A 25,909-nucleotide genomic window follows, 5' to 3' on the forward strand; every position below is an offset into this window, starting at 1 on the left:
CGCGTTGGCCTCTGCCGCGTCATTTCTAGTTATCACGTCATCGCATGTTGTCAGTAAAATGAGTTTATTTTACCCATTTATTTAAGCATAACTTTTGACCTAGGGGTCAGATCAAAATTCCAAATAGTGCACCGTTGCACATATGCTTATAGCTACCATGTGTGTAAGTTTCAAGGTTTTAGTGCTAATAGTGTAGGAGGAGATAGTGGCCAGGACAGATTGACAGAAAGCTATAAATAAAAAAATATACAAGACATGAATAAAAAGCGTACGCCATTGAGAAAATATACCGTTGCCATTATGGGAGTGGCCCAGTGCAAAAGTAGATTTTACGTTCGTATGATAAAATCAATTGACAACGTCATTCAGTTGTGATCAAACTCAATCAAGAACGCGGGTGTTTGACATTTAAACACAATCAGACTAACATATTTCTTTGTTTGAGATGTTTCTTAAAAATGTCGTTCAAATAAAACATGCTTGAAATATATTGCACAAAATACCGGTAATCAGGTGAGATTAAATGTATTGCAATATATTGAAAAAACATAATTAACCATAGAATTAACCAAAGAAACTGCTATATTGTTTAGTGTTTCAATGATTCTAATGACAAGGAAAAAGTAAAATAAAATAAAGGGACTGCCCTGGCAATCGAACCCGAGACCTCTTGAAACAAAATGTAACTCGCTACCAATACGCCACGTAGGCTTTTGAATCTATAAAGTATTTAAAACCCAAATCGCTAACACACGTTTTTGCAGATTATCGGTGAAAAGCGTGATACTTTATGATGTTGATGGATGATTATCAATAAACATACATATTTCTTAATATTTAAGTTTTCTTTGCAGGGACTGTTACTTTGCTCCTTTTTTTAAATATAAGAAAAAAAAATGTTCGAATATTGTCATTTTGCCAATCTTTGAACTTTTCCCATTATAGAACGTTATATAATGATAGATTTTTTAATAATACCTGCAATTATAATGTAATTCATAGCCAAATAACAAGAAAACATTCTTTATGTATTACGATGCATATTCATGTTTTTTCTTTGCGCTTGCATCGGAATTCCTGATTTAACCGAACAATCATGTTCTACTTAGAAAACTTACTTCACATCAATTAAACTTAAAATGTACACATTATTTTACAAGTTTGTTATATGCAAATGCATTTCAAGTTTAATCCTTTTTATTAATACTTATTGTTCCCACTGAATAAGGAAAAAGGAATCAGTATCGTTTAGTTTAAACCTATATATTTCAGTTCGATTGCCTCGAAAGCCTAAGGCTGATATAAACGCTCTCAAGTCCGTTTCCTGTGCCTAGAACCAGTACTTGGTGTCTTTGGGTGAGATCTAAAGAACGCTCCCACGATGCGGATCGAACCCGTGACCTCCCTGTCGCTAGGCACACACAATATCCATTACACCACGGCGACCTAAATCAGTTCCGTTTACATTATTCAAGCAAAATAAGGAACTAGCATGCTCTTCCCTAAAAGATATTTTAAGGAAACCAACGTGAATCACAAATGAATAGAACACTGTGTACACTTAGGCTGGCCATTAATTATAATAAAATATTTATTGCAATACATTGCTACTTAGTTTAAAGAAATGATAACCCAGATCATTATTTGATTGGAATAAGGAATACGAACGTGGTTCCTTGTTCTCGTTTCGAGTCGAATGGGGTATTGGCATATTCTTACTAAAAATAAAATTAAGATAAATTAACAAGAGCCCTTTCACCATTTTGTAAGTTAAAATTACAATTTTAATATTTCCGAAAACACGTTTTTTCATTTATGGATGCTTAATTTACATAAGGCGAACTTCAACATTTTCACAAATTCAAAGACCATTAGAATTTTCAAAAGCGAATTGGTCTCGGCGGTCAAAAGTAAGTAGTTCTGAAGTAAGTGTAACTGGTACATTTTTCTTATTCAGCCGCTAAAAGGGAACTGTGTGATCAAAAATAGCAGAAATCAACTGAAATAAATGTTTTAAACCGAACCTACATTTAAAATGATTTCCATTGATTTACTAGTCTCTTTGGCTCGGAAAGAGGAAAAAACTTACTCTCAATAATAATGTTCGGGCAATTTCTGCAGTGAATAGGTCGATATTTTGTGTTTGAGCAAAGGTTAGTACGTCCACAAAACAACTACCCGCGTACAAAAAATGTATTGAAATGTAATAGAATAAGGAAGTTTAATCTATCGATTTTATTCTGGGCTGTTGGAGTTACTTATTTATCATATATTCTATAATATGTAAATGTCAGTGCAACAAACTAGAAAAATGGCCTGGGTTAATTGTATACAATTTCCAATCCTGTATTCACATTTTTTGATAGTAAACTTCGTCAGCGCGACATCATGTGGTATAATACCATATTCCATTGAACATCACATACGCCTAGTAGCCTTCAACAACATTCGATGGCGAGACCACTTGAAGTATACACTAACAGGGTGCAGGATCACGTGGCGAGACCATTTGAAGCATACACTAACACGGTGCAGGCTCTGGCGAGACCACTTGAAGCATACACTAACAGGGTCCAGGATGGCGAGACCACTTGAAGCATACACTAACACGGTGCAGGATGGCGAGACCACTTGAAGCATACACTAACAGGGTTCAGGATCACGTGGCGAGACCACTTGAAGCAAACACTAACAGGGTGCAGGATGGCGAGACCACTTGAAGCATACACTGACAGGGTGCAGGATGGCGAGACCACTTGAAGCATACACTAACAGGCTGCAGGATGGCGAGACCACTTGAAGCATACACTGACAGGGTGCAGGATGGCGAGACCACTTGAAGCATACACTAACAGGGTGCAGGATGGCGAGACCACTTTAAGCATACACTAACTGGGTTCAGGATCACGTGGCGAGACCACTTGAAGCATACACTAACAGTCTGCAGGATGGCGAGACCACTTGAAGCATACACTGACAGGGTGCAGGATGGCGAGACCACTTGAAGCATACACTAACAGGGTGCAGGATGGCGAGACCACTTGAAGCATACACTAACAGGGTGCAGGATGGCGAGACCACTTGAAGCATACACTAACAGGGTGCAGGATGGCGAGACCACTTGAAGCATACACTAACAGGGCTCAGGATCACGGCTAGACCACTTGAAGTATACACTAACAGGGTGCAGGATGGCGAGACCACTTGAAGCATACACTAACAGGGTGCAGGATGGCGAGACCACTTGAAGCATACACTAACAGGGTGCAGGATGGCGAGACCACTTGAAGCATACACTAACAGGGTGCAGGATGGCGAGACCACTTTAAGCATACACTAACAGGTTGCAGGATGGCGAGACCACTTGAAGCATACACTGACAGGGTGCAGGATGGCGAGACCACTTAAAGCATACACTAACAGGGTGCAGGATGGCGAGACCACTTGAAGCATACACTAACAGGGTGCAGGATGGCGAGACCACTTGGAGCATACACTAACAGGGTGCAGGATGGCGAGACCACTTGAAGCATACACTAACAGGGCTCAGGATCACGGCTAGACCACTTGAAGCATACACTAACAGGGTGCAGGATGGCGAGACCACTTGAAGCATACACTGACAGGGTGCAGGATGGCGAGACCACTTGAAGCATACACTAACAGGGTGCAGGATGGCGAGACCACTTGAAGCATACACTAATAGGGTGCAGGCTCACGTTACTTTGTGGGGTTTCCCTTTTAAGCTTTAATAGATATAAACACGACGGTTAGTGGGGCTTTATTTCAAATAACTTTTTTAAAACATTTTTTTAAGAATTTCAACTAGTGCATAAAAGGCAGAGTTTCTCTATTTAATAGGCATGTGTTTTTGTTCAAAATTCGATTTGTACTACACGGTTATAATTCACGGAATGTTAAATTTCGTCACCGATTTCAGACGTATTTAAGGATTTATTCTTACGCCTCAAGACATCAGCACAACTGCAAGAAAAATTGTCTTTTATGCACTAAAGCGTTTTGCAAATGTATTTCAATAAATTGAGATATTTGGAAAAATAAAGTTCTTAGCGGTGTGATTAGATTCTGTACAGCCCGTGTGTAAACCCCTGAAAACCCCGTTGATTCTGCATCCTGACTAAGCTCTACCATTAGATCATTTCTGTGTTTGACATAAATTGACGTATTTGAAAAGATACGCACGTTATAGGTGGATTTTCCCAAACAAAACGAAGTGAAAACTTACATGTGTTTTTTAAAAGTTGACCGATTGCTATAATATCACACATTATCTAACTCAATCGCGCCATTTTTATTGTTTGAATATCCTGCATTCACTCCTTTTATGAAACAATTACACTTTTTATTTTATTTTAAGAAGTCAATAAAAGCCAACCCAAAATGTTAAACCTGCCGAAATACAAAAGGGTATCTAATTCGCTGGTTGAACCATTTTTGGCCTGGGGCGTAGATCCAATGCCATAGTAAAGATACCAATATCTGAGCCTATCCGATTAGGATGGCTGCCAAAAACCGAATTCCCAAAAACTCCGATTTACCACTTAATTCATGCGCAATAAAATTAGTTCTTCGCAGATCTCAATTACCCGCCTTGTAAAAAAAAAAACATCACTATATAACATGACATGTCATAAAATGTGTAAAAAACAAATTATTGAAGCAAAATTTTTAAGCATTGGCAACGACATCGTTTTTATTCATTACATATTCATGCGAGACTAAGTTCCTCACTTGACGGCCGCAAAGATACCAGTGTTTACTGGAAAGCAAGAATAATTTTTTTCTCAGACATTTTTTGAAGACATTATATTTGGTATTTATAAACATATTTTTAAATATTGTTATTTTATTTTGCCTTAACAAGACATTTCAGAAGCATACACTAACACGGTGCAGGATGGCGAGACCACTTGAAGCATACACTAACAGGGTTCAGGATCACGTGGCGAGACCACTTGAAGCAAACACTAACAGGGTGCAGGATGGCGAGACCACTTGAAGCATACACTGACAGGGTGCAGGATGGCGAGACCACTTGAAGCATACACTAACAGGCTGCAGGATGGCGAGACCACTTGAAGCATACACTGACAGGGTGCAGGATGGCGAGACCACTTGAAGCATACACTAACAGGGTGCAGGATGGCGAGACCACTTTAAAAAAATAAAATGAAAACAAAAACAAATATTGACGATCATTCTCGGAAATCGACGAAGTAACCGGATATGTTATTTCACTGCGCAGATCGAGCCCGCAAATCGAGCGCGAAAAGTTTTACGTGAGAAAAAGTACACAATCTGTACATCGTTCTTTATCAGGGTATGTGGATTTTCTTTTGTATACGAATAACAAAGGCCTATTTAACAAACTTTTATCCATTTCCGGTGTTTATGATCCTGATCCAGTCATTGATACCAACACGCTTCTCGCACTTCGTGAAATGTATCGCAACTCAACAAGCCGCGTTCGCCATCGAGGATTGCTCTCTCGGAACCACTTCCGATCGGGCAAGGAACCCGTCAGGGAGGCAAAAGTTCGCCTCTGTTGTATCTTACTTACATAAATGGCCTGATAGAGAAAGTTGAAGAGAGTGATAATGGCCGGTGCATTTATGACATTAATATGACTTCGCCATCCGTGGCCGATGACTAGGGCTGTCACGATACGCCGTGACCGAACCGCGGTATATCGTGTTACGGCAACACTGTATCGCGGTACGTACCGCGATATTTTACAGAATATGTATCTGTGAAGAAAACAGCAGAATAACAAGTTTTACAAAATTTATTAAACTCAATAATCAGAAAACACTGGTATCATAGTATGACTAGAAACTGTAAAAGAAACTGTAATAAACTTGATAGAAGTAGTAATTGTTATTGTTATTGTTCGCGTCTTTTTCTAAAATGTCCGCCATGTTGTTTACAATAGCTGTGACTACGATCTGTGTAAATCGAACGCTTCAAGGGCATGTTTAAAATGCGGAGTCAGCGGGCCCAGTATTGAAAATCCGTAGCGTTCTGACTCTTCCTCGACTTATTCAGACTCTTAAGATAACATGATTCGGAAGTGCCATGCTTTGAACGATCGATATACTAAAGAAAGAAAATAAGAAATAGAATAAACATCTTTTGGATAATTATGAACTTATTTGCAAAGGAAATCTGTCCCTAATTCCAAAAAAGGTACGGACCCATACATCGCCGTATTTTAAACGTGAAAGTTAAACATCTACAAGTGGAAGCGCTTGCTTGACGTGAATGTTAACGGATTATTTATTTAGCCCTTTTGAATCGCTTCTACATTTTTCAAAACGATATCTATATCAAAATAATTATGTAATGTATTTATATCTGTGCTAATATAATAATATTTATAAAAAAAACGGTGCGGTAACGCCGTACCGCGGTGCGATTTTTTTCACGACATGCACCGCGATATACCGATATACGGTGAATCGTGACAGCCCTACCGATGACATGGTTCTAGTATCATACTCTAAAAACGGTCTCGATAGGTTGCTTAAGATTTGCTATGAATATGCAAACAGGTGGAGGTTTTTTTATAATGCATCGGAGTGTTCCGTACTAGTCTATAATACGAAGACAGAAGAGACTTCAACCTTCTATCTATGACATTAACGTTTGCCCGCTAGCGACACTTATACCCATCTTGGTATTGAATGCAACTCTTTTCTGACCACTAACAATACGATTCATGATGCATGCGTACGATTGCGAGGAACATACATGAGCTTGTGTTCAAAATGGGTAGCGCCTGAAAGACTGAGTCCACCAACACTCTTGACGATATTCAACACATCTGTTATCCCAAAGGCCTTATATGGCTGTGAGCTATGGAACAACATCACGCAAAGTGATCTTGTACAACTTTCTATTGCATAGAACTTTTGCCGGAAACACATGCAAGGGTATGACAGAAACATCTCAACAGATTATTGTCTATCAACCGTTAATACCGTTCCAATAGTGAATGAACTGGAAATCAGAAAACTAACATTCTTCGGGCAAATATGCAGATCTAATCTTAAATACATAGCGAAAGATATCTTCAACAATAGACTTAAACCTCACATTGAACTAGAAGGCCAATGCCTCGGATATATCCCTGATGCAAACAGGATACTTCAAAAGGTCGACTTAATGAACGTCTTACGCTCATACGTCCAGGATGGAAATTTCCCCACAAAGCGACAATGGAAGAAAATAGATGAGCGAAAAGTCGTAATGAACATAAAGAACGAAATACAGAGTCGCATCATAGGCACCAATCAATGGGAAGTAACTGCGCATGTAATAGACAACAATAATTACTCCCCTTTATGGGGAGTAGCAAAAGGCTATCCAGAAATAAGTAAATTGTGTTAAACAATATTGAATTGCATAGTTATGTTTGTGTTTAGACAATTTCTACGAGAATGCAGACATTGTTGTCTCAAAACTGTTAATCTCGTAGTTCATAAGATGTGTTATTGTCACTTACTAGAGGATAAGCGAAAACATGTATGGACAATTCTAAATGAATGCATCGGAATATCGGAATGTTTGCGCTTCATCAACTTAAATGGCTTAGAACAAAGTGCATCGGTGCTGAAAATGATATCTGAAACTGTTGACTCATATTTTGTGCATTTTAAATTGTGCAAAGCTGCTGTTAGCATCCTGAACTAGTGTTGGACGCTCTGAGCCAGGTTGTTTTTTACACATATGATGTTGACATGCCGATGCAATCTATGTTAGTGTATCTTAACACTATATAGCAGTCTTCCGTGGAAGGCAAAACTTGTGACTTATATAAAGTATATTCGTCTATTATGTCTTTATTTTCGTTTTCGCTTTAAGACATATCCTCGGCGAATAAGTTACACTGAAAAAGGGTGATTATTATCATTTCAATGCGATTATTTTCCTTAGGAATTAAAAATTATTTATCATTTATATATGATCTAGTTATGTTACTTATCTGTGTAAATAATTTAATGGCTGTATTGAGCTGTTTCTTCTTCGATCTCTTGTATGTGTATATACTCGATTGTACTTCCTTGCTGTATTATAAATTATGCTCTCCATGAATGGAGGAAAATAAAAGTTTATATAATTTATCTATGCACTCAACCGCTAGGCTCAATCCGTTTAAATTCGGACAAAGGAATAAATTCGGACAGAACATCCTAAATGCATTTTACGTCACACTTAATCTAGCCCCAGGCCTTTAGCGCCTACAGCGCTTTGGTTATTTTAGTACGAAGTTTCAATTCATAAAAAATGGCATGATGGATATATAGTTATATTACAAAGAATCAGTAAACCAAGGAATACTGCTTCTAAATGCCATTTAAAACATTCTATTTGACCATAATATTATTAAAGGAGCCTTTGTCTTTTCATAAAATTTATAGCAACCATTGAAAACGTAAGTTTAATGCCATTTGCGGACGACCTTGTGTTACTTTGCAGTTTAAATCGCTAAACAAAACAATTGTAAACACTCGTTTCACATGTTAAGCGCATTTCCTGCATAGACAATGCCCTCATCACCTATTGATACAGAAACCCAACCCGGCGCATGTGCTCTTAAAATAAAGAGGATTTGGGCCGTTCTCTGTGACAAGGGGATTTAATGCATGTGCGTAAAGTGCCGTCCAAGATTAGCCTGTGAAGTCCGCTTTTACGATATTTTTCATTTCCAGAAAGTCTCTTCTAGGAAAAATTAAAGTTTTTGCAGACAGTTTCGTCCCTGATTAGCCTGTGCGGACTGCATAGGCTTATCTGGGACTAAACTTTACGCACATGCATTAAACCTCCCTTTCACAGACCCCTGCCCATTTATAATTAATCCTTACTTAGTTGAACTCTTTAAAAACTGTACATGTAATTTATGAGATAATACTTTTATTTGCGTTGACAATTTTTGAATGAAAGGATTTTATGAAGGTTAGAATGAAACTACGTTAATAGAAACGTATGTTTGAAGTACAGGTGATGTTTATGCATTTTCATATTCTTCTAAAGATGAGCCGCTATGTTGTTAAAATGACTTTGTCTAGACTACATTTCAATGTATAAATAATGTATCAACACGAGGGCTGCCTGCAAGACTGTCTTAACTGCATATTTTTACAAAATTGACCTTTTTGGATTTTTATACCTGTTAGCATGTTTTACATCACTACAAGAAAAAAGTTTTGCTTTATTCTTAAAGCAAATAGTGTATATGTCTATCATGCAATATAGTCTTATCTCATTCAGAAAATAAAAATTCCTGCAATACAGTAGTAAGTTAACTTACAACATTATTGCACAGACATTTTATTGATCTTCATGGTATTTGTTCTTGCAATACAGTCTCAAGTCAACTCAATGTGATGTCATAATGTTGATGACATCATCAGTTTATCTTGAAAAATGGTTTAAATGGTTTTGTACATCTTGGTTTATTTTCAAACTCATACATTTCATATTATACCTACAAGATCAGATTTTTGATGCACCTTTTTAAAACCATGCCAAAGTTAAGACTATTAAATAATTATTACGTTGTTTCTTTAATTTAACTTTTTTTATAATATTAGATTATATATGAGATTTAAGCATTATTTAATTTGAAATTATTAATTGTGCAGGTATAAAAGCATTGGTTCTTTTGCACATATAAAAATATTAATTGGTCACACAAGTACGTTGGAAATGTCCAAAACCACCAAATGTAAGACACGATATGTCCCGCCGAGGATACTCTTGCCAATTGGAGCCATTTCATCTCACTTCGATCCCTAAGGAAATTTGAACCTTGGTTCCCAATATGGTAACCATTGTTTCACCTGTTTCCGGCTCCAATTTTGTAAGCATTAGGACCAGGACCACGTTCATAGGCCTTCACAAGGATCAACACCCAAACTTCCAAAAGAGTTGGACAATAGCTCCACAGCATCCAGCAGCTGCTCAACCACCTGGGTTAATTTGTCGACCGCCGTGCCACTGACCACTTCTGGAGTGGGTGCCTTTTTCGCCTCGTGAACCCACCTCGATTCTTCTTGCTCATCCTCTTGGGGATCCATTGGAGCTGCTGCGCAAGCGGACTGAACATGGCTATATATTTTCATCCTATGGTGCATTGCATCCACCATCGATGTGGGTAACTGCAGGCTTACATGCTTGCTGACCTCCTTGTCAAGCAAACCCTGAAAAAACTTCGCCACTGCCTGCTCAGCGGCGTATGTGTAGGGCATATCACGAAACGCAGTGGTTAACAGCGTTAGCGCCCGATCTGACCGATCGTCTAGGGACTCGCCTACTTCCTGATGGGCAACATGGAACCCCTTCACAGTGACGGGTAGCTCCCTGGTGCCAAAGCGCTCCTGCAGCCGCTGAATAAGCTCATCGTAAGGTACCTCCCTGACCATTCAGTGAGCAATGCCTAACAGTCAACCGCCTTTGTAACCTGTGAGGCACCAGCCCAGACACAGTCAGCCTATCACTTCCAACCAGCTATTAATCTTGGCGTACCGCTCAAGTTTTGCTTTAAATTAGGGATGGCAAAACTATTTGAATAATCGAATAGAATATACGATTGAATCGTCAGTATTCCAATGACAGAGTTGGCATTCGAGTATTCGCAAGTTTACGATTTCACTCGATTTTGTGCTTTTTAATTAATTACCCGCAAGTTGCTTACTAATTACAACAACAATAACAACTAATTGCCAACCGAAATCAAAAGGGATTAACATGTTTGATAAGACGCTTGTCGTGTCAAACTGATAACGTGCTCTTATCAGCATCAATTGTGCAGTCGCAATATACACACCCAAAGAAAGGGCGTCAACTTGTTTGTCAATTTGCTGCCAATTAGGGCCTTAAAATGACTAGCGAACAATAGTAAAAATGATGTGATCACAGTTTGAACAGTCATTAAATGTTTTTAGTAGTAAAAGTTGACAAATGATATAAATGTGGGTTTGAACAAAAAATATGCAGTCATTGCTTAAATTATTTGCGATGAATTTTGCATAACCCTTTGAAATGATGCTTTTTAAACACACAAACATGTTATCGCCATTATTAAATTTATGGAAAATTCAAATGTAAATAATTACAATTCTATTACTTGTTTTTATCCTTTTATTTGTGTCCCATTTGAGTGTCGGTCATATATTCAGTTCACAACGATAAGATTACTCTATAGCAAAGATAACAAAAGCAACAACCTTCTAAGTAATCGGCAAATGGTTATAACCAGGGACTAATACAAACAATTTGAATACGTCCCTCTTATACATTGCAGAAAACAGAAGGTAATACATTCCAACTGTTTAATGCGAATATTCGAATATTCTATTGAATGGATGTGCGAGTATTCGAATACCGATATAGGTATTCCATGCCATCGCTACTTTAAATACAAACAATTGCTCCTCACGTCATATAGCCCGCTATTTGGCAGCCTTGTCAGGACATCCCGATCCCACTGGGTCGGGGTGTTACTCAGAACAGTAAGATTGTTGGGGACAGGGTGGGGGTGCGTCGCCTCCACGGGAGTTTCACTGGATATCGCCTGCACTTCGTGACCGTCAATCGCGCTCTGGTGCGTACCTTACAAATGGGCCGTGGGTGGGGCCTCTAATGAAACAGAAACAGGACTACATGGACTAGATGGTAGCTCTCTACCGGGCCTTTCCAAGGGCAAACCTAGCGACTTGAGCGGGACGAGGACGCTTGATGCGACATCAGCAACATCAAACAGTATCGTCATGCCTGTTACCACCACATGGTCCGGCTGCAACAACAGACGCTTGGGGAACAAAGGCTTTACAAACTGCTATCATAGCTAGTCAACTCCTGCTGGCTGTTACCAGTGGGATTCCGATAACTAGACACCTCACAGCTGTTTACTGCGGTGCTATCAAAGCTGGACAACTCCTGCTTGCTTTTACCAGTGGGATTCCGATAACTAGACACATAACGGCTGTTAACTAGACATCTCACGGTTAGTTACCGCGGTGCTATCATAGCTGGACAACTCCTGTTGGCTGTTACAAGTGGGATTCCGATAAATAGACACCTCACGGTTGGTAACCACGGTGCTACCATAGCTGGACAACTCCTGCTGGCTGTTACCAGGGGGATTCTAATAACAAGATACCTCACTGTTGGTTACCGCGGTGCTACCATAGCTGGACAACTCCTGCTGGATGTTACCAGTGGGATTCTGATATCTAGACATCGCTCCGTTGGTCACCGTGGTGCTTCCATAGCTGGACAACTCCTGCTGGCTGTTGCCAGGGGGATTCCAATAACTAGACACCTCGCGGTTGGTTACTGCGGTGCTATCATAGGTTGACAACTCCTACTGGCTGTTACCAGTGGGATTCCGATAAATAGACACCTCACTGTTGGTTACTGCGGTGCTATCAACCGGAACCACGTGGCCGGTGGTTGGGATGACCTCACCACTCGTGTCCATTTTGCTGACTTCCTGATCAGCGGCCGTTATGGGGCCTACTGCAGCCGTCTCCTGGTTGGCCTTATGGTTGTCTAAAGGTGTATTTGATCATTATCTATTGTTACCCCACCAGTAACTCAAATCTGTCATATTTTAGCATGGCAATATTATACAGAATGATACTGACGTTAATGTATGAATAATACTAACAATTATTCACCAGTATGTTCTAATGGATAACAATAAACTAGAATACAATCATGAATTTGCATAAGTGCTGTTGATTTGTATCTACAGACCTGTCAACTATACTTCTGTTAAGTTGCTTATTGTCAAGAACAATGTCTTGTTATATAAATGCTACATACATTAGACATTACTATTCTAATTTGAATAATACTTTAAACATTGTTCAGAAATTAGTTTTATTGTTATTTCTTAATTATTGTTTAACTTGATCAGGTATGTTTGACATAGTAAAAAAATATAGGTATTAGTTCTTACAGAATCTCTGAGAACTACATCAGTTAATAAGTATAAAATATTAAAATGGAGTAATAAATGTTATATTTTCTAGCATTAACAAAAAAAGAAAAATTATTATACAAAAGATTTGCCTGCTGTCAGTTACTATTGTTTTTTTTATCAGTTTAAGTTCTATCTTATGTGTGCACTGAATTATTGAAATTACTGGAAACTTATGATTTTATAATACAAAATGAAGCAAATCATGAAATATTTAAGATATGAAATGTTTTTGCCTATCTATTAAGATAATAAGGTTAATGATAATCAATTTGCAGTATTTTCCATGTTTATGTACTCTTGGATCAGGGAATTTGTATAAAAATATTGACAATACCATTCAACTTTGTTAAATTTATCACACCAAATGCCAAATATATGCAAATATGCAAATGTTTAGAGTAACAAGGGTTAAAAAAAGTAAAAAATAAAAAAGTTCCCTTTTTAAGAATGTTAATGTTATTTCTAGAACCCTTACTTTTGTATTGCAGAGAAAAAAAAGTATTGCTTACCATTAATATTTCCTGCAATACTGTAGTAACTTGACTTACTACAGTATTGCAGGGAATTCAAAATCCCGAACATGTCCAATTTCAGCGCAAGAGTGTAGTAAGTCAATTAATTCTACACAGTTATTTTATTTTTTAAGATATATATTTTTGATTATATGAAATATGTTTGTTTCTCCATTCTGTAATAAAATGTGAAGTATTTTGTTGTTAACAATAAGAATGGAGAAAATGTGATGTTTTTTGCTTCTCCTGTAAAATTTAAAAAAAGACAGTTAAGACAATCTTGCGGGTAGCCCTCGATTACTGTCAGCTTGTTTCAAAGTCCATTACTTTTAATACCACTTGTAAAATGAGAAACGCAAACGTGTAATGTCGAATGACAGGGGTCATGCTTTTTTATATTGTTTTATTTGTACCGCAATAATAACTGTTCAAGCGCGCACCTTTGATGCATCGCGTCAAGGTCTTTCTTAAGTTCTACTGTACTGCTATTAGGTTAAGAAGTTTCACTATCAGACTTGTCTCCCTTGGTTCTGAAATTCAACATACACAGCCTATAAACACAGTGTGGCCATACCACGTGGTTTGTGACGTCATTTTGGCTAGCACGCTAAGTAGAAATTTGTCAACATTGGCCCCGCTTAGAAATTTCAAATCCACGTAAGTATCTTATTATTTACTCTTTTTTTGACGAAATAAAGCGCAGGCTAAGGGAAAAGTTGAGCACTATTCCCGGTTATATAAATATTTGTCACCAGATGAGTAGTTTAGTCTATCATTCGAGGCATATTCCTAGTTTTTACGTTACAATGCACGCAAGCACGACAAGCACATTTGAAATCGTCCAAAATATCTGTTTTATATTCCTTTTTGAAGTGAACCAATATGTGCGGACGTGATTAATTCCATATAAAATGTGTTTTGTCCGAAAAAATTACCTGAAAACACCACTTAATGACATTTCTAATGTACATCAACACTTTGGCTAACACGACAAGCAACGAAATTCAAGGCAAGCACGGCAAGTCGATATTTGGCTAGAACGACTAGTTGTTATTAATTATGTTTCTGAAGCGATGTTATTGTTGTGGTAATACACACAAATTTAATTAGAATTTCAAAACATTTTCTTGGTCCGGCACAGTAAACACAAAAATATAATGTCGGACAATAACTGCGATGCTGTCTTGCACAAGTGCTATAAACAAATTTGAAACTTTCACCGAGAACAATCCTCGGAATGTAACAGAGATACTATATGTCTGAAAAAAGTTCCAACTAAATGTGGCGAATGTCTGACACACCCTTTTGGAGTCAGGTTTCAATTAAATTTTTTGATTTCGATGAACAGTCCACAATAACTCAACTATCGTTAAAACGAACTGATGCTCATTGTGTCATTTTCGACCTAAAATGGCCCACAAGTCATCCGGGGGTGACTAGAAGCCGATTCATGTCACACTATGATGACTTTTGTCAACCGGGGTGACTAGACGCCGATTCATGTCACCCTGGGGTGACATGAAGCCGATTATAGTCACCCGGTGATGACTAGCGTCGGCTTGAAGTCACCCAAGGGTGACATGAATATGCATTTATTCACCCCGGCCGACTTGTGGGCCATTTCAGGTCGACAATAAGCCGATCTTATTGATATAAAATGCAACATTTGACGCAAAATATCAACACATGTTCCTTTGATCGTTTTATCCTTAAGTGACAGATGCTGACGTATGTTAGCACTTGTATTTTTGGTAGGATTACATAAGTAATATTTGATTAGAAGCATAGTGATGTACGTTTTGATAAAGCAATACCCAATGCACACATAGATTAATACCACGTGATATATCGATCTGAGTTGCAGTTAACTTGGCTTTCGATTAATCATACTGTAGGTTATGTCCATGTTCTTTCCAACTGTTAAGGCCATTGCAAGGATTAAACTATACTGTTGTTAACAATGTTTTAAATTGTTGTAAAATGTAGATTTAGTAATGCGCCGTTGTCTTGTAATTATTTATGGCTAAGTAGATGAGATATTTGAAACGGTAACACACATGACAAATACATTATATGATTATAATACTCTAATGGTGACAGCACGGTGAATACATACTAACAAATGCATAATTATTTATTTCAATTAACATATTTGATGTTTTTAGATACACATGATGAAAACCGAAGAGCGATATATTTGTGCCATATGCGCCAGAGGGGTACAAGCACAGGCGCAATTTGGTTTACCATGAAAGAACACACGCTGGGATGTTACCCTTTAACTGTTGCGGCGTTGGGTTTTCATCAAAACGACAATTACAAAGACACAGGTCATTATCATATAGCGCTTTTAGTCAGTAGAAAAATCACAGTCGGCTGTCTTATTTTACTTGCGATTCTAAACATTTCGAATTGTGTACATTGCAGTTTCACTACATAAACATTATCTTTAGAAAGCTGTGATAAACAGTCTTAACAAAAACGCGTTATAGATGTATAAGATACACATTTCCCAAATCATTAACTGGTTAATTATTGTAAATAAGTAGCAAAGAGTGTACGTGTAGGATACATGTGCTTATTATGCTTATGAATGCTTACAGGTGCAATGTACACGGTGACGGAAAAACTATCTTTGCCTTTATTGTGGAAAAGAATTCGCAACGAAGGTAGATTTAGATGGCCCGAGAACAGCGCACTCGAGAGATCGAGTGCCAGATATGCAACCACAAGGCCACAACACGGGCTCATCTCCGAGAACATCTCAAAACACACAGCGAGGAAAAAACACACGTTTGCCATGTGTGCAAAGCCGCCTATAAACACATAAGTTCACTGTATAGGCACTTTGGGCAAAAGCACAAATGACGTGTATACAGTGGTTTTACTTGTTTGTGATTTACCCGTGATTTATTTGTGATTTACCCGTGATTGAATTGTTGCGATAAAAGCATAATCATCAGATCTCAAGCATAATTAACATTTGAACCGTATCTGTTTATACCACGATGTTTACTTGTTGCGTTTTTTTAACTTTTTATTGTACTTTTTATTGTTTTTTTAGGTTTTGTTAATGCTACTGTTATATTATAGCAGTTGTGATTTGTATTGTGATTAAAATGTAATTTTATAATTGTGATTAATGCTTTATAATCAGATCTCAAGCATAATTAACATGTGAATCGTATCTGTTTATACCACGATGTTAACTTGTTGCGTTTCTTTTCTTTTTATTGTATTTTATTATTTTGTTAACGCTACTGTTATATTATAGCAATTGTGATTTATATTGTCATTTGCATGTGATTCAATGATGCCATTTAACATTGTTTAATTAATTAAAATTATTAATAAAACATACACTGCGTTGTGTTAATTTCTGAAACAAAATCTTGAACAATCTTCGTTGTTTGTTAACTGCATTGAGCAAATCAAACGTAAAAAGCAAAGACAACTGAACATTTGTGTCATATTATACTTTGCTTTTATCCAAAATTTCTCAATTATCTATGTGACACACAATGCTTAATGCCGAAATATAAAATGGAGTATTAAATTAGGGCAGCTTAAATATTGTACAGTTTTGGACAAAAATAGAGTTATTAAAACAACGTTTGAATCAATGCTGTTCAAAGCTTCAATCAATTATTTGCAACCAATTATGATCGGATTCACAAAGGCGAAAATAAACACATACCATTAGCATTTATTTGAGTGAGATAAATATTCAGCACAATTTTGTCGTGTACTGAGAAAACTGGGCATAATGCATGTGCGTAAAGTGTCGTCCCAGATTTGCCTATGAAGTCATCACAGGCTTATAAGGGACGACATTTTCCGCGTAAAGTGTCGTCCCAGATTTGCCTGTGCAGTCAGCACAGGCTAATCAGGGACGACACTTTCCGCCTAAACCAGATTTTCGCTAAGAAGAGACATTATTTAAACGAAAAATTCCATAAAAGCAGAAAATGTCGTCCCTGATTAGTCTGTGCGCACTGCACAGGCTAATCTGGGATGACAAATTTGCGCACAAGCATTATGCCTAGTTTTCTCAGAACACGACACAATTAACTAAAAAACGGGAAAAAAATAACACACTATGCACATGAATAATTATTTATATCTCGCTCAAGTCAAGCTACTAAAACACGGAATTCTTCAGAAAGGCGGTTTCTTATCAAATTTCTTCTATGTCTAGTCCAATTCTGTACGTAGGCAATAACTTGCTTTCGTTTCTCCTCGCACAGTCCCACCGTACACCTAAAGTTTCCCTGGCAACGGCATTTCGACTCGAGTCCATTTTGGCCCCTTTTGCCCTCGGTTTCACGCGCAATCTCCCCGGGTTGTCAAACTCGTGGTCACTAATATTGAAATAAATACAAATAAATACATTACTTCAGTTGAAATAACATGTGTTTTTTTATTTTAAATTTTACTTAAAATATTCCGAATGGACATATTACATGTATTACCATAATACAGTTTGTGCACGACTAAAAAAGCTTTACGGACAAACAAAATTACCGAATATCGGAATAGCTCTTGATGTTTGGTTCATCTTCACCTTTGCCATCGACGTTATATTGACCAACGAGTTTGTACACATTCTTTTTCGAGGTTGTATAGAAGAAGTGCCTGAAAGTTTTAACAATAGTTTGGGTTGGAATCTAAATTCATCGGAGGTCAATTTACGGCATAATATGAAATAAACACGACTTATAAGCCTGTTATCCGCGAGTGACTATATGAAAATGGAATTATAACATTTTTAATAGTTTTATTTTTTTATGAAACAATAACATCGCTTCAGAAACATAATTAATAACAACTAGTCGTTCTAGCCAAATATATCGACTTGCCGTGCTTGCCTTGAATTTCGTTGCTTGTCGTGTTAGCCAAAGTGTTGATGTACATTAGAAATGTCATTAAGTGGTGTTTTCAGGTAATTTTTTCGGACAAAACACATTTTATATGGAATTAATCACGTTCGCACATATTGGTTCACTGCAAAAAGGAATATAAAACAGATATTTTGGACGATTTCAAATGTGCTTGTCGTGCTTGCGTGCATTGTAACGTAAAAACTAGGAATTTGCCTCGAATGATAGACTAAACTACTCATCTGGTGACAAATATTTATATAACCGGGAATAGTGCTCAACTTTTCCCTTAGCCTGCGCTTTATTTCGTCAAAAAAGAGTAAATAATAAGATACTTACGTGGATTTGAAATTTCTAAGCGGGGCCAATGTTGACAAATTTCTACTTAGCGTGCTAGCCAAAATGACGTCACAAACCACGTGGTATGGCCACACTGAAACAGTTCGATAATTTTTCAACCATGATTATTTGGTTAAGCTTAAACCCATGATTATTTGGTTTAACTTGCTAATTATTTTTGTAAAAGTAAATCCTGCTTTCGAAAAAAAAGACTTTTCTTTAATAATAATTTCTGATATTTCGGTATTTTCTTTAACAAAAAACCAGTATTATCTATTTTGTATATGGCAAACATTTGTTAAACCTTTAACTTTTCATCCGTCACTTGTTTAAATAAAAAGGTTAGCGCAAAACGAGAATAATATTTTTGTTCTGGAAAAACATTTGCACTTTTTTTGTCACTTTTTGATTTTTTATATGCCCAAAATGTCCGAGTATTTGAACGTGCACGCAGTAGCATGTCGAATAAGATAATCATTTCCTAATGTACTTTAATTACTTGTTATTTCGGTCAGTAGTTCATGTCTTGTCCTCACATGGAATAACACTGACCCTAAATGAATGCAATTATCTGAAAAACCGGTATACGTTCGTGTTATGTCATTAATTTTCTTTTAGCCGGAGGAATTTCGTAATTATTGCTACATGGACATATCTAACGTAATGCGGTCATACGCTGGCAATGAACTCAACATTTTATGGAAACAAAAAGCCATTTCTATCAGATGGTCTGTGAAAATAGGCAGTTAATCTGTCCGAATGTTCTTTTCTTTTTTAAACAGTGCTGTCCCGCGTTCGATTCCCGTACTTTCTTGAACCTTTTTTAACAACCGACGACAATAGCGCCCATCGCGTGGGACCGAGACAAAGACAATTTCCGCAAAACGACCCGTTAATTCGTCAGGATAAAGTTTAGATTGCTCTCGATCGCTCTCGATCGCTCTCTGTGTCTCGAATTCGAGACGACTTCCAACTTCCAAAGGAGCATGTCACGGTATGGAACTGAATAGAGGATAGTAATTTAATATGATAGCGGTCCTGTAAGATCTCTAGTTAGATTAAACCTATTTATTTAAACTCGATTGCATCGAAAGCCTCAGGCTTATAGAAACGCTATTGAGTCCGTTTCCTGGGCCTATAACCAGTACTTGATGTCTTTGGGGAAGATCTAGAGAACGTTCCACGAGTGGGTATCGAACCCGTGACCTCCCGATCGCTAGGCGGAAACCTTATCAATTACGCCGCGTCGAACTGTAAGCTCCATCAGCAGATAAGTTTCATTGACTGCGAGAAGTCCCTGACTTGCTGCACACTTTTTAACGACCAGCGAAAGTGCGCTGTTATAAATTAAATAGAAGCGAATGTTATAGTATTACACCAAGAGATTATGGAACACGCTGTTTTTAATTATGTTAAACATATTTTGATAAGCATTTTACTATGTATTCATATCCTTAATGCATGACGCATGTCATGAAGGCATTGTGATCTTCGATTTCAATTGTAGCTCGGTAGTCAAACACGTAGGATCGCACAAGAATGAGACTCAATTCTTCAACCTCATGATCTATAAGCAAACGCCTTAACGACTCGATTACGGAGACCATAGTATTTAGTTTTTACCTGTTCGTGTAATGTATACATTAGTTTTCGTCATTTTCTCATTTAATATGTCGTTAATTTCTACGGAACCTCTCGGCGATCTAATGAAATAATATGCTATTCAGCATTATCAAGCTTAAACTTAAAGACACGTAATAAGTAATATGTATTGGTTGCAGAATTACTTCATACACGTACTAGTTGAAAAAGTGGTCTAAAGTTAATGTATTTCACATACCTTTTCATCAAATATTCCATACCGACACGATATAGTGGTGCGGTGGTCTTGTGGTAACACACTGGTCTACCATTCCAGAGGTCCCTGGTTCAATTCCTGGCCGGGGCACTGGAAAGTTCAGAAACGCTAAGTGTTTCCCACCCAACTAGAGATGTACTGGTATGAAACCCAGGTAATCCTCGCGTGGATCGTTGCTATACACTGAGCACGTAAAAGAACCAAGGGAACATTTGCAAAGAGCTATGGTATCGCACCCGAAATCCTTGTATCTCAATACTTTCTCTTCTGTATGCTGTCTCTTCAGCAAAAAACTAAAAAAGGACCCCATTGGAAATAAGTACTTGCACTTTCATGGGTTATCCTTGACCGCAAGGTCAAATGGACATACACAAGTACAAAGTATATAGGATGAAATAGATTGCCGTGTGCATGTGTTCCAGTGGGTGTATTTTATTATGCATTTATTTGTTAACTATTTTTAAAATTACCAATTATATATTGAAAATCATAACATGTCAAAGAATGTTTATCGCATTCGCCCCGTATATTGTTATGCAATTTTGAAATGCTGAATGTTTTCTTAAACTATTCCGTAATGTGCTCATCTGACTGCATAAATTGCAGCATTTTTTACGAGTTATTTCTAGACGTGACTTTCGTCTAAATTATGTCATTTGAGATATGATCTAGACGATCATTATCGAGTCGCGACAGATGTTCGTTCTTCTTTTTTGAAACAAGTATACGAATGAAATTGTAACGAGTGCTACTTTTAGAATGTTATTTGTAAGTTATTGCAAGTTTATAACAATCCCACGCTACAGGAACCTCATATATCTCTGTCGTAAAGCGTTTCAGAGATGTTAAGGCAATTAAATAAATCGCGTGTGCATAAAGTAGATACTCTGCCGTTTCCTGGAAAAAGAAAGAAAAGACAAATTATAAACGATATTTGGTCGATAATGAATCAGTTCCTTAGCGGTTGACTTAAATTTAGTACAGCGTCAATAACACTTTAACCGACGAATACGATATTTTCATTGTGTTGTGGAACTTATTATTATATAGAACGAAACAACATTATTGAATTTATTAAACAAGGTGGGTTATCGAGACATATTAAAATGCGCATTTATGTTCCTGTACATAGTGACCAAACTTTACATCAAACTGTCATGGCGAATCCATATTGTTACCGGTGTGTATTGATCTTCATGAGAATGAAAACAACATAATTGGAATGATTCATAGGCGGTGAGTTATTAATATATAAAGTATGCGCATTTATCAATATTTCTCTCAAAACTTAACAACAAAATGTAATGGCGAATCCGTCTAACTACCACTGTTGGCAGAGAAATTGGCAAGAAATAGCCATTTAAGTCATTTAAAGCAGCTCAGTCAAGTTAAATTTACAAAGGTATTAATGCACAAATCACTATCACCCTCAGACCATTATTTACGCGGCTGTTGATTAAAAAGTTATATGCCAGTGTTTCGCCGGTAGTTTTTATAGGTTTATATTGAGAACTACTTTCTACTGCTACAGAGCTGAGAATATTTTGACGAAACGCGTTGTACAACTAATAAACTGTTATGTGAAAAGATGGAACAGAACAAATGTGAACCTTTCCTCCGAGGATATCGACAAGATAATTTGAATTCAATTAAAATGCGGAAATAGTATAATAACTCCAGACCTACATAAAGTCATTATTCTAAAACGCCATTTTATTCATCGGGTTATACATTAAGTTTGTTAGTCAACAATTAAAACGATGCAAAATGTACTTGATATACAGGAGTAATAATGATGCTTAGTATAATCATAAAGTGTCCTGCTTTTCTTCCCAAATCGATGGCATTGCGATGATTCTTTGTGCATATTGTGAGTGCGAATAGTATACCTATCAAGACAATATATAAGATAATTGGAATGCAGGAAAAATTATACTGACGATACTTCGTGGTTTCATTATTCCTATATATTTTGGATATAAATTTATTTGAATGTGGATATAAATGTCACTAGAAAAGAAACTCACTAACTCTTATGTAAATAAGATCACGGATAACTGTGTACTACTAATGACTGTGATCTATGTACAACGTGTTTTTCTACAGAGGTCAATGTGTAAAACAACACGTAAACATTCAATAGGGTACTGTTCTTACAACTGGACATGATATGAGGCTCTAAACGATAAACACTTTTAAGAACTATAAAAATACTATATTGTATTCCTTTTAATGGTTATTAGAATCCTATATAACAATACATACTATTAAATTCTTATTTATACTCGTTTTGTTATTTCGAGTGTTCTCTTAGCTATTCTTTTACTACTAGTGTACTTGTTGGATAGGTATATAGTCGGGAAAAACAACGTAATACAATCGAATCGAACATTTTATCTTTACATTCCGTGGCAAGAAGGATTGCTTAGGGCTAAGAAGTCTTAAGGGTTTTTGTTTAATTGACCTTTATTTACTCGAAAAAACGATCGTTTAATTTTAATATCGGTTATTTCTTTCCTTGTTTCATTTCATATTAATGGCATGTAGTTCGGGTATATTGTACGAACAGTTTATTTCATAGGCAGATCCTTACATTAATATTAAGTTGTCAAATGATGTTTATAAGGAATGATATCAACTTTAACATATACTTAATAATATCCGATCGGCTATTTCGTTTTTTAATACACTAAAACATGACTTGTGTACCAAGTCAATTCCTTTTACTGACAATTAATGAGAATCATTATATATAAACAAATGCAATAACTATATATTTATGATAAACAAGCGTATTAAAATACTTATATCAACATATTTTAGGTGTTTCCAAAATGTGTTGATAATTACAGTTTTAAGCGCTTAAGCAAAGAAAGCTATCCTTATAGCATTTTCTATAAAATTTGTGGTACAATACAATTTATTATTTATTATATGAATGCCATCATATATTTACTCAATAGGATTTAAGTAAGTGTGCACCAAATAAAGATATATTGACCAAATTCGTTTTCCGGAGGAAATAAAAAAGTGGTACCAATTTTGTGCTGAGTTGTTAACTTTTTTGTTTAAACTTAAGCACTTTTCCACAATGAACATTATAACTTACGACCTTTCTTGATAATAAAAGCACGACTAACACGCGCTATTTAGATTTTGCCATAATCATTTAATGTCCAATCATAATTTTGCATTCGTGTTAATGTTTTTTTTACCTTCACGTTCCATTAAAATGTCTTGCAAGGAGTAATAGTTAATAACAAATGCGTTATCTCCGTGTTTCACGCAGGGGTATTGATGAATTATTTTGGTGTCGTTAGTGTTTTATGTGCACATATCCTTTATACAAACAAGTGCAATCATTGGTTAAGTAGATACGTATATTTATCGATACACTTACTTTAAAATGTTTAACTCGGAACACATTTGATACAAGTATCTAAATGAACTTATTGCAAGATACATGCATTTCAATACTAATTATGTTTCATTGATCCAAATGGTGTTATGCATTTTATAAAAGGGTTTGTTTCATCGTTAAAAAGACACTGTGTGAATGTCTATTGAATGAAGATGAAGAAAGATACTTATTTTGTTCTATTACGTGCTATATATTCCTAGAGACACAGACGACTAAAATACAATATTAATGGAATAATATTTGATGGGTTTGCACACATTCGCCCTTCAGATGCAATGCTCAACAGTTGTAAGGGGACTTTTTCAAAGATACTGGTATCACGTATAACTGATTCGTAGAGAAAAACTATTCAAGTCACTCATCTTGAAAAAGAAACCACTAATATGTTTTCTGTTTTCTACATCATTGTAGTTTTGTATCTAAATATAAAAGTACAAACGCACGAATTTTGGTTTCAATACGTGAATACGTGTATGAATAAAACAAAGAATATAACAAGTAAAATAAAATCTCATATAAAGAATAATAGGTACCTGCATTGTCGTTGCCTAATATATCAGTTGAGGCTTACAATAACTTCTTCTATTAGTGCCGAGAAAAATAAAACCTATATATGCAACCATCGTCTGAGAAATCTCAATATTCAAAATAAGTTTAAATTGTACACAAACCTTCAAAACAAAACAAAAAGGCATACCCAAGTGCATGGTTATGACGTTTATAACATTTATTTGTAAGATTTTAGGAAAAAGCGGTTAGATCCCCTATTATTCGCAGTGAATAGAACGAGTCACTGTGGCGGTCTAGTTGTATTCCGTGTGTTGTTTTGTTTGTATTTGCAACGTGTGAATTTGTATTGTGTATAACTTAATTTAACATAATAAAATCAATTATTTCCTTTCCTGAAGATTTCCCATATGTAAACATGAGTAGACCGTTGACAATTTGCAGCTCGGTCAGTAAAACCCAGATTTTGAATCGTAATATTGACGTTTGCGGCGAACTATTTAGTTGGGTTCAGTTGTTATACGCTGTGTACTGTGTCTTATTCGCACAATCATCATCATCATCATGATTATCACCATCATTCACTTGATCGGTTTAGCAGTTGGGGGGAAACTGGGGGACGATTCCTCCAGTCCGGCCTGTTGTGCTGCGGAGAGTAATTCATCTATGAGAAGGTATGCCCACTCTTTTACATTGTCCATTCAGCTTTTTTCTGAAGGCCTCGATCTGCACCTCCCTAAAACATGCCTTGAATAAAATTAGTGCACAGAGAGTCGTACCTGGTGACGTGTCCAAACCAAGCCAGCTTTCGTCGTTTGACGGTCGCCAGTAGGGGCAAAAAGTGTTGCAGTCACGTTCAAGACGTACTCATTGGTCGTATGCTCCGTGTAGGAGGTGCGGAGCAGCCTTCTGAGACATTTATGTTGAAATGTCTGTTTGATGCGTAAAGCGCCCAGGTTTCGCAGCCGTAGAGTAGGATGAAGACTACGAGGAATCGAAGAATCTGTGCTTGATTTGAATGCTGATGGAACTGCTTGTCCAAAACCTGCTCACGCTGGCAATCGATGTGGTCGGCATGTTAATTATTATTCCGACTTCAGCGGTACTGATACCATCCTGGGACAGAGCTACGCCCAAGTACTTGAAGCTGGTCACTTCATTTAGCCTTTCGCCGTTCAAGGTGATGATTGCACTGATGTTGGTCTTGCTGTTCACCATGTTCTTCGACCTCTCCGTGCTAACCTCCATTTTGTATGTTCCTGCTATTTCAATTATCTGTTGGAGAAATCTTGAAGTTCACTTCCCGTGCCAAAATGTCAATTTCATCAGCGAATCTCAAGATCGAGTTGGGTCTACCTCCAAAATAGATACAAGTGTGGT

At 36.9% G+C, this 25,909-nt stretch overlaps 1 protein-coding gene and 1 long non-coding RNA gene across 2 annotated transcripts; one reads left to right on the forward strand and one right to left on the reverse strand.

The window, feature by feature from the left end:
- The first annotated feature begins 14,079 nt into the window (after nucleotides 1-14,079).
- LOC127871550 (uncharacterized) lies at nucleotides 14,080-16,559 on the forward strand. The gene is made up of 3 exons (XR_008045450.1): nucleotides 14,080-14,181; nucleotides 15,690-15,854; nucleotides 16,128-16,559. It is a non-coding gene; the product is annotated as an uncharacterized LOC127871550 (long non-coding RNA).
- A 659-nt stretch (nucleotides 16,560-17,218) lies between these two features.
- LOC127872611 (uncharacterized) lies at nucleotides 17,219-25,777 on the reverse strand. Its single transcript, XM_052415938.1, has 4 exons — nucleotides 25,642-25,777; nucleotides 18,744-18,837; nucleotides 18,049-18,159; nucleotides 17,219-17,885 (listed from the first exon to the last, which is right to left on the reverse strand). Exons 1-4 carry the CDS (start codon nucleotides 25,775-25,777, stop codon nucleotides 17,702-17,704), a joined length of 525 nt encoding a protein of 174 aa, XP_052271898.1. The 3' UTR covers nucleotides 17,219-17,701.
- Nucleotides 25,778-25,909: the final 132 nt, after the last annotated feature.

This window comes from Dreissena polymorpha, chromosome 3 (genome assembly GCF_020536995.1).
Source record: "Dreissena polymorpha isolate Duluth1 chromosome 3, UMN_Dpol_1.0, whole genome shotgun sequence".
Classification (NCBI taxonomy): Eukaryota; Metazoa; Mollusca; class Bivalvia; order Myida; family Dreissenidae; genus Dreissena; species Dreissena polymorpha.

Bases quoted from the DNA above. Each gene is read 5' to 3' on its own strand.
- LOC127872611 (XM_052415938.1), bottom strand. From the start codon at position 25,777: ATGGAGGTTAGCACGGAGAGGTCGAAGAACATGGTGAACAGCAAGACC. The intron at 18,838-25,641 runs GTATCAGTACCG...GAACTGTTTCAG, and splicing joins CGTAGCTCTGTCCCAGGATG to TGTGGCCATACCACGTGGTT. The intron at 18,160-18,743 runs GTAAGTATCTTA...TAAAACTTTCAG, and splicing joins CTTAGAAATTTCAAATCCAC to GCACTTCTTCTATACAACCT.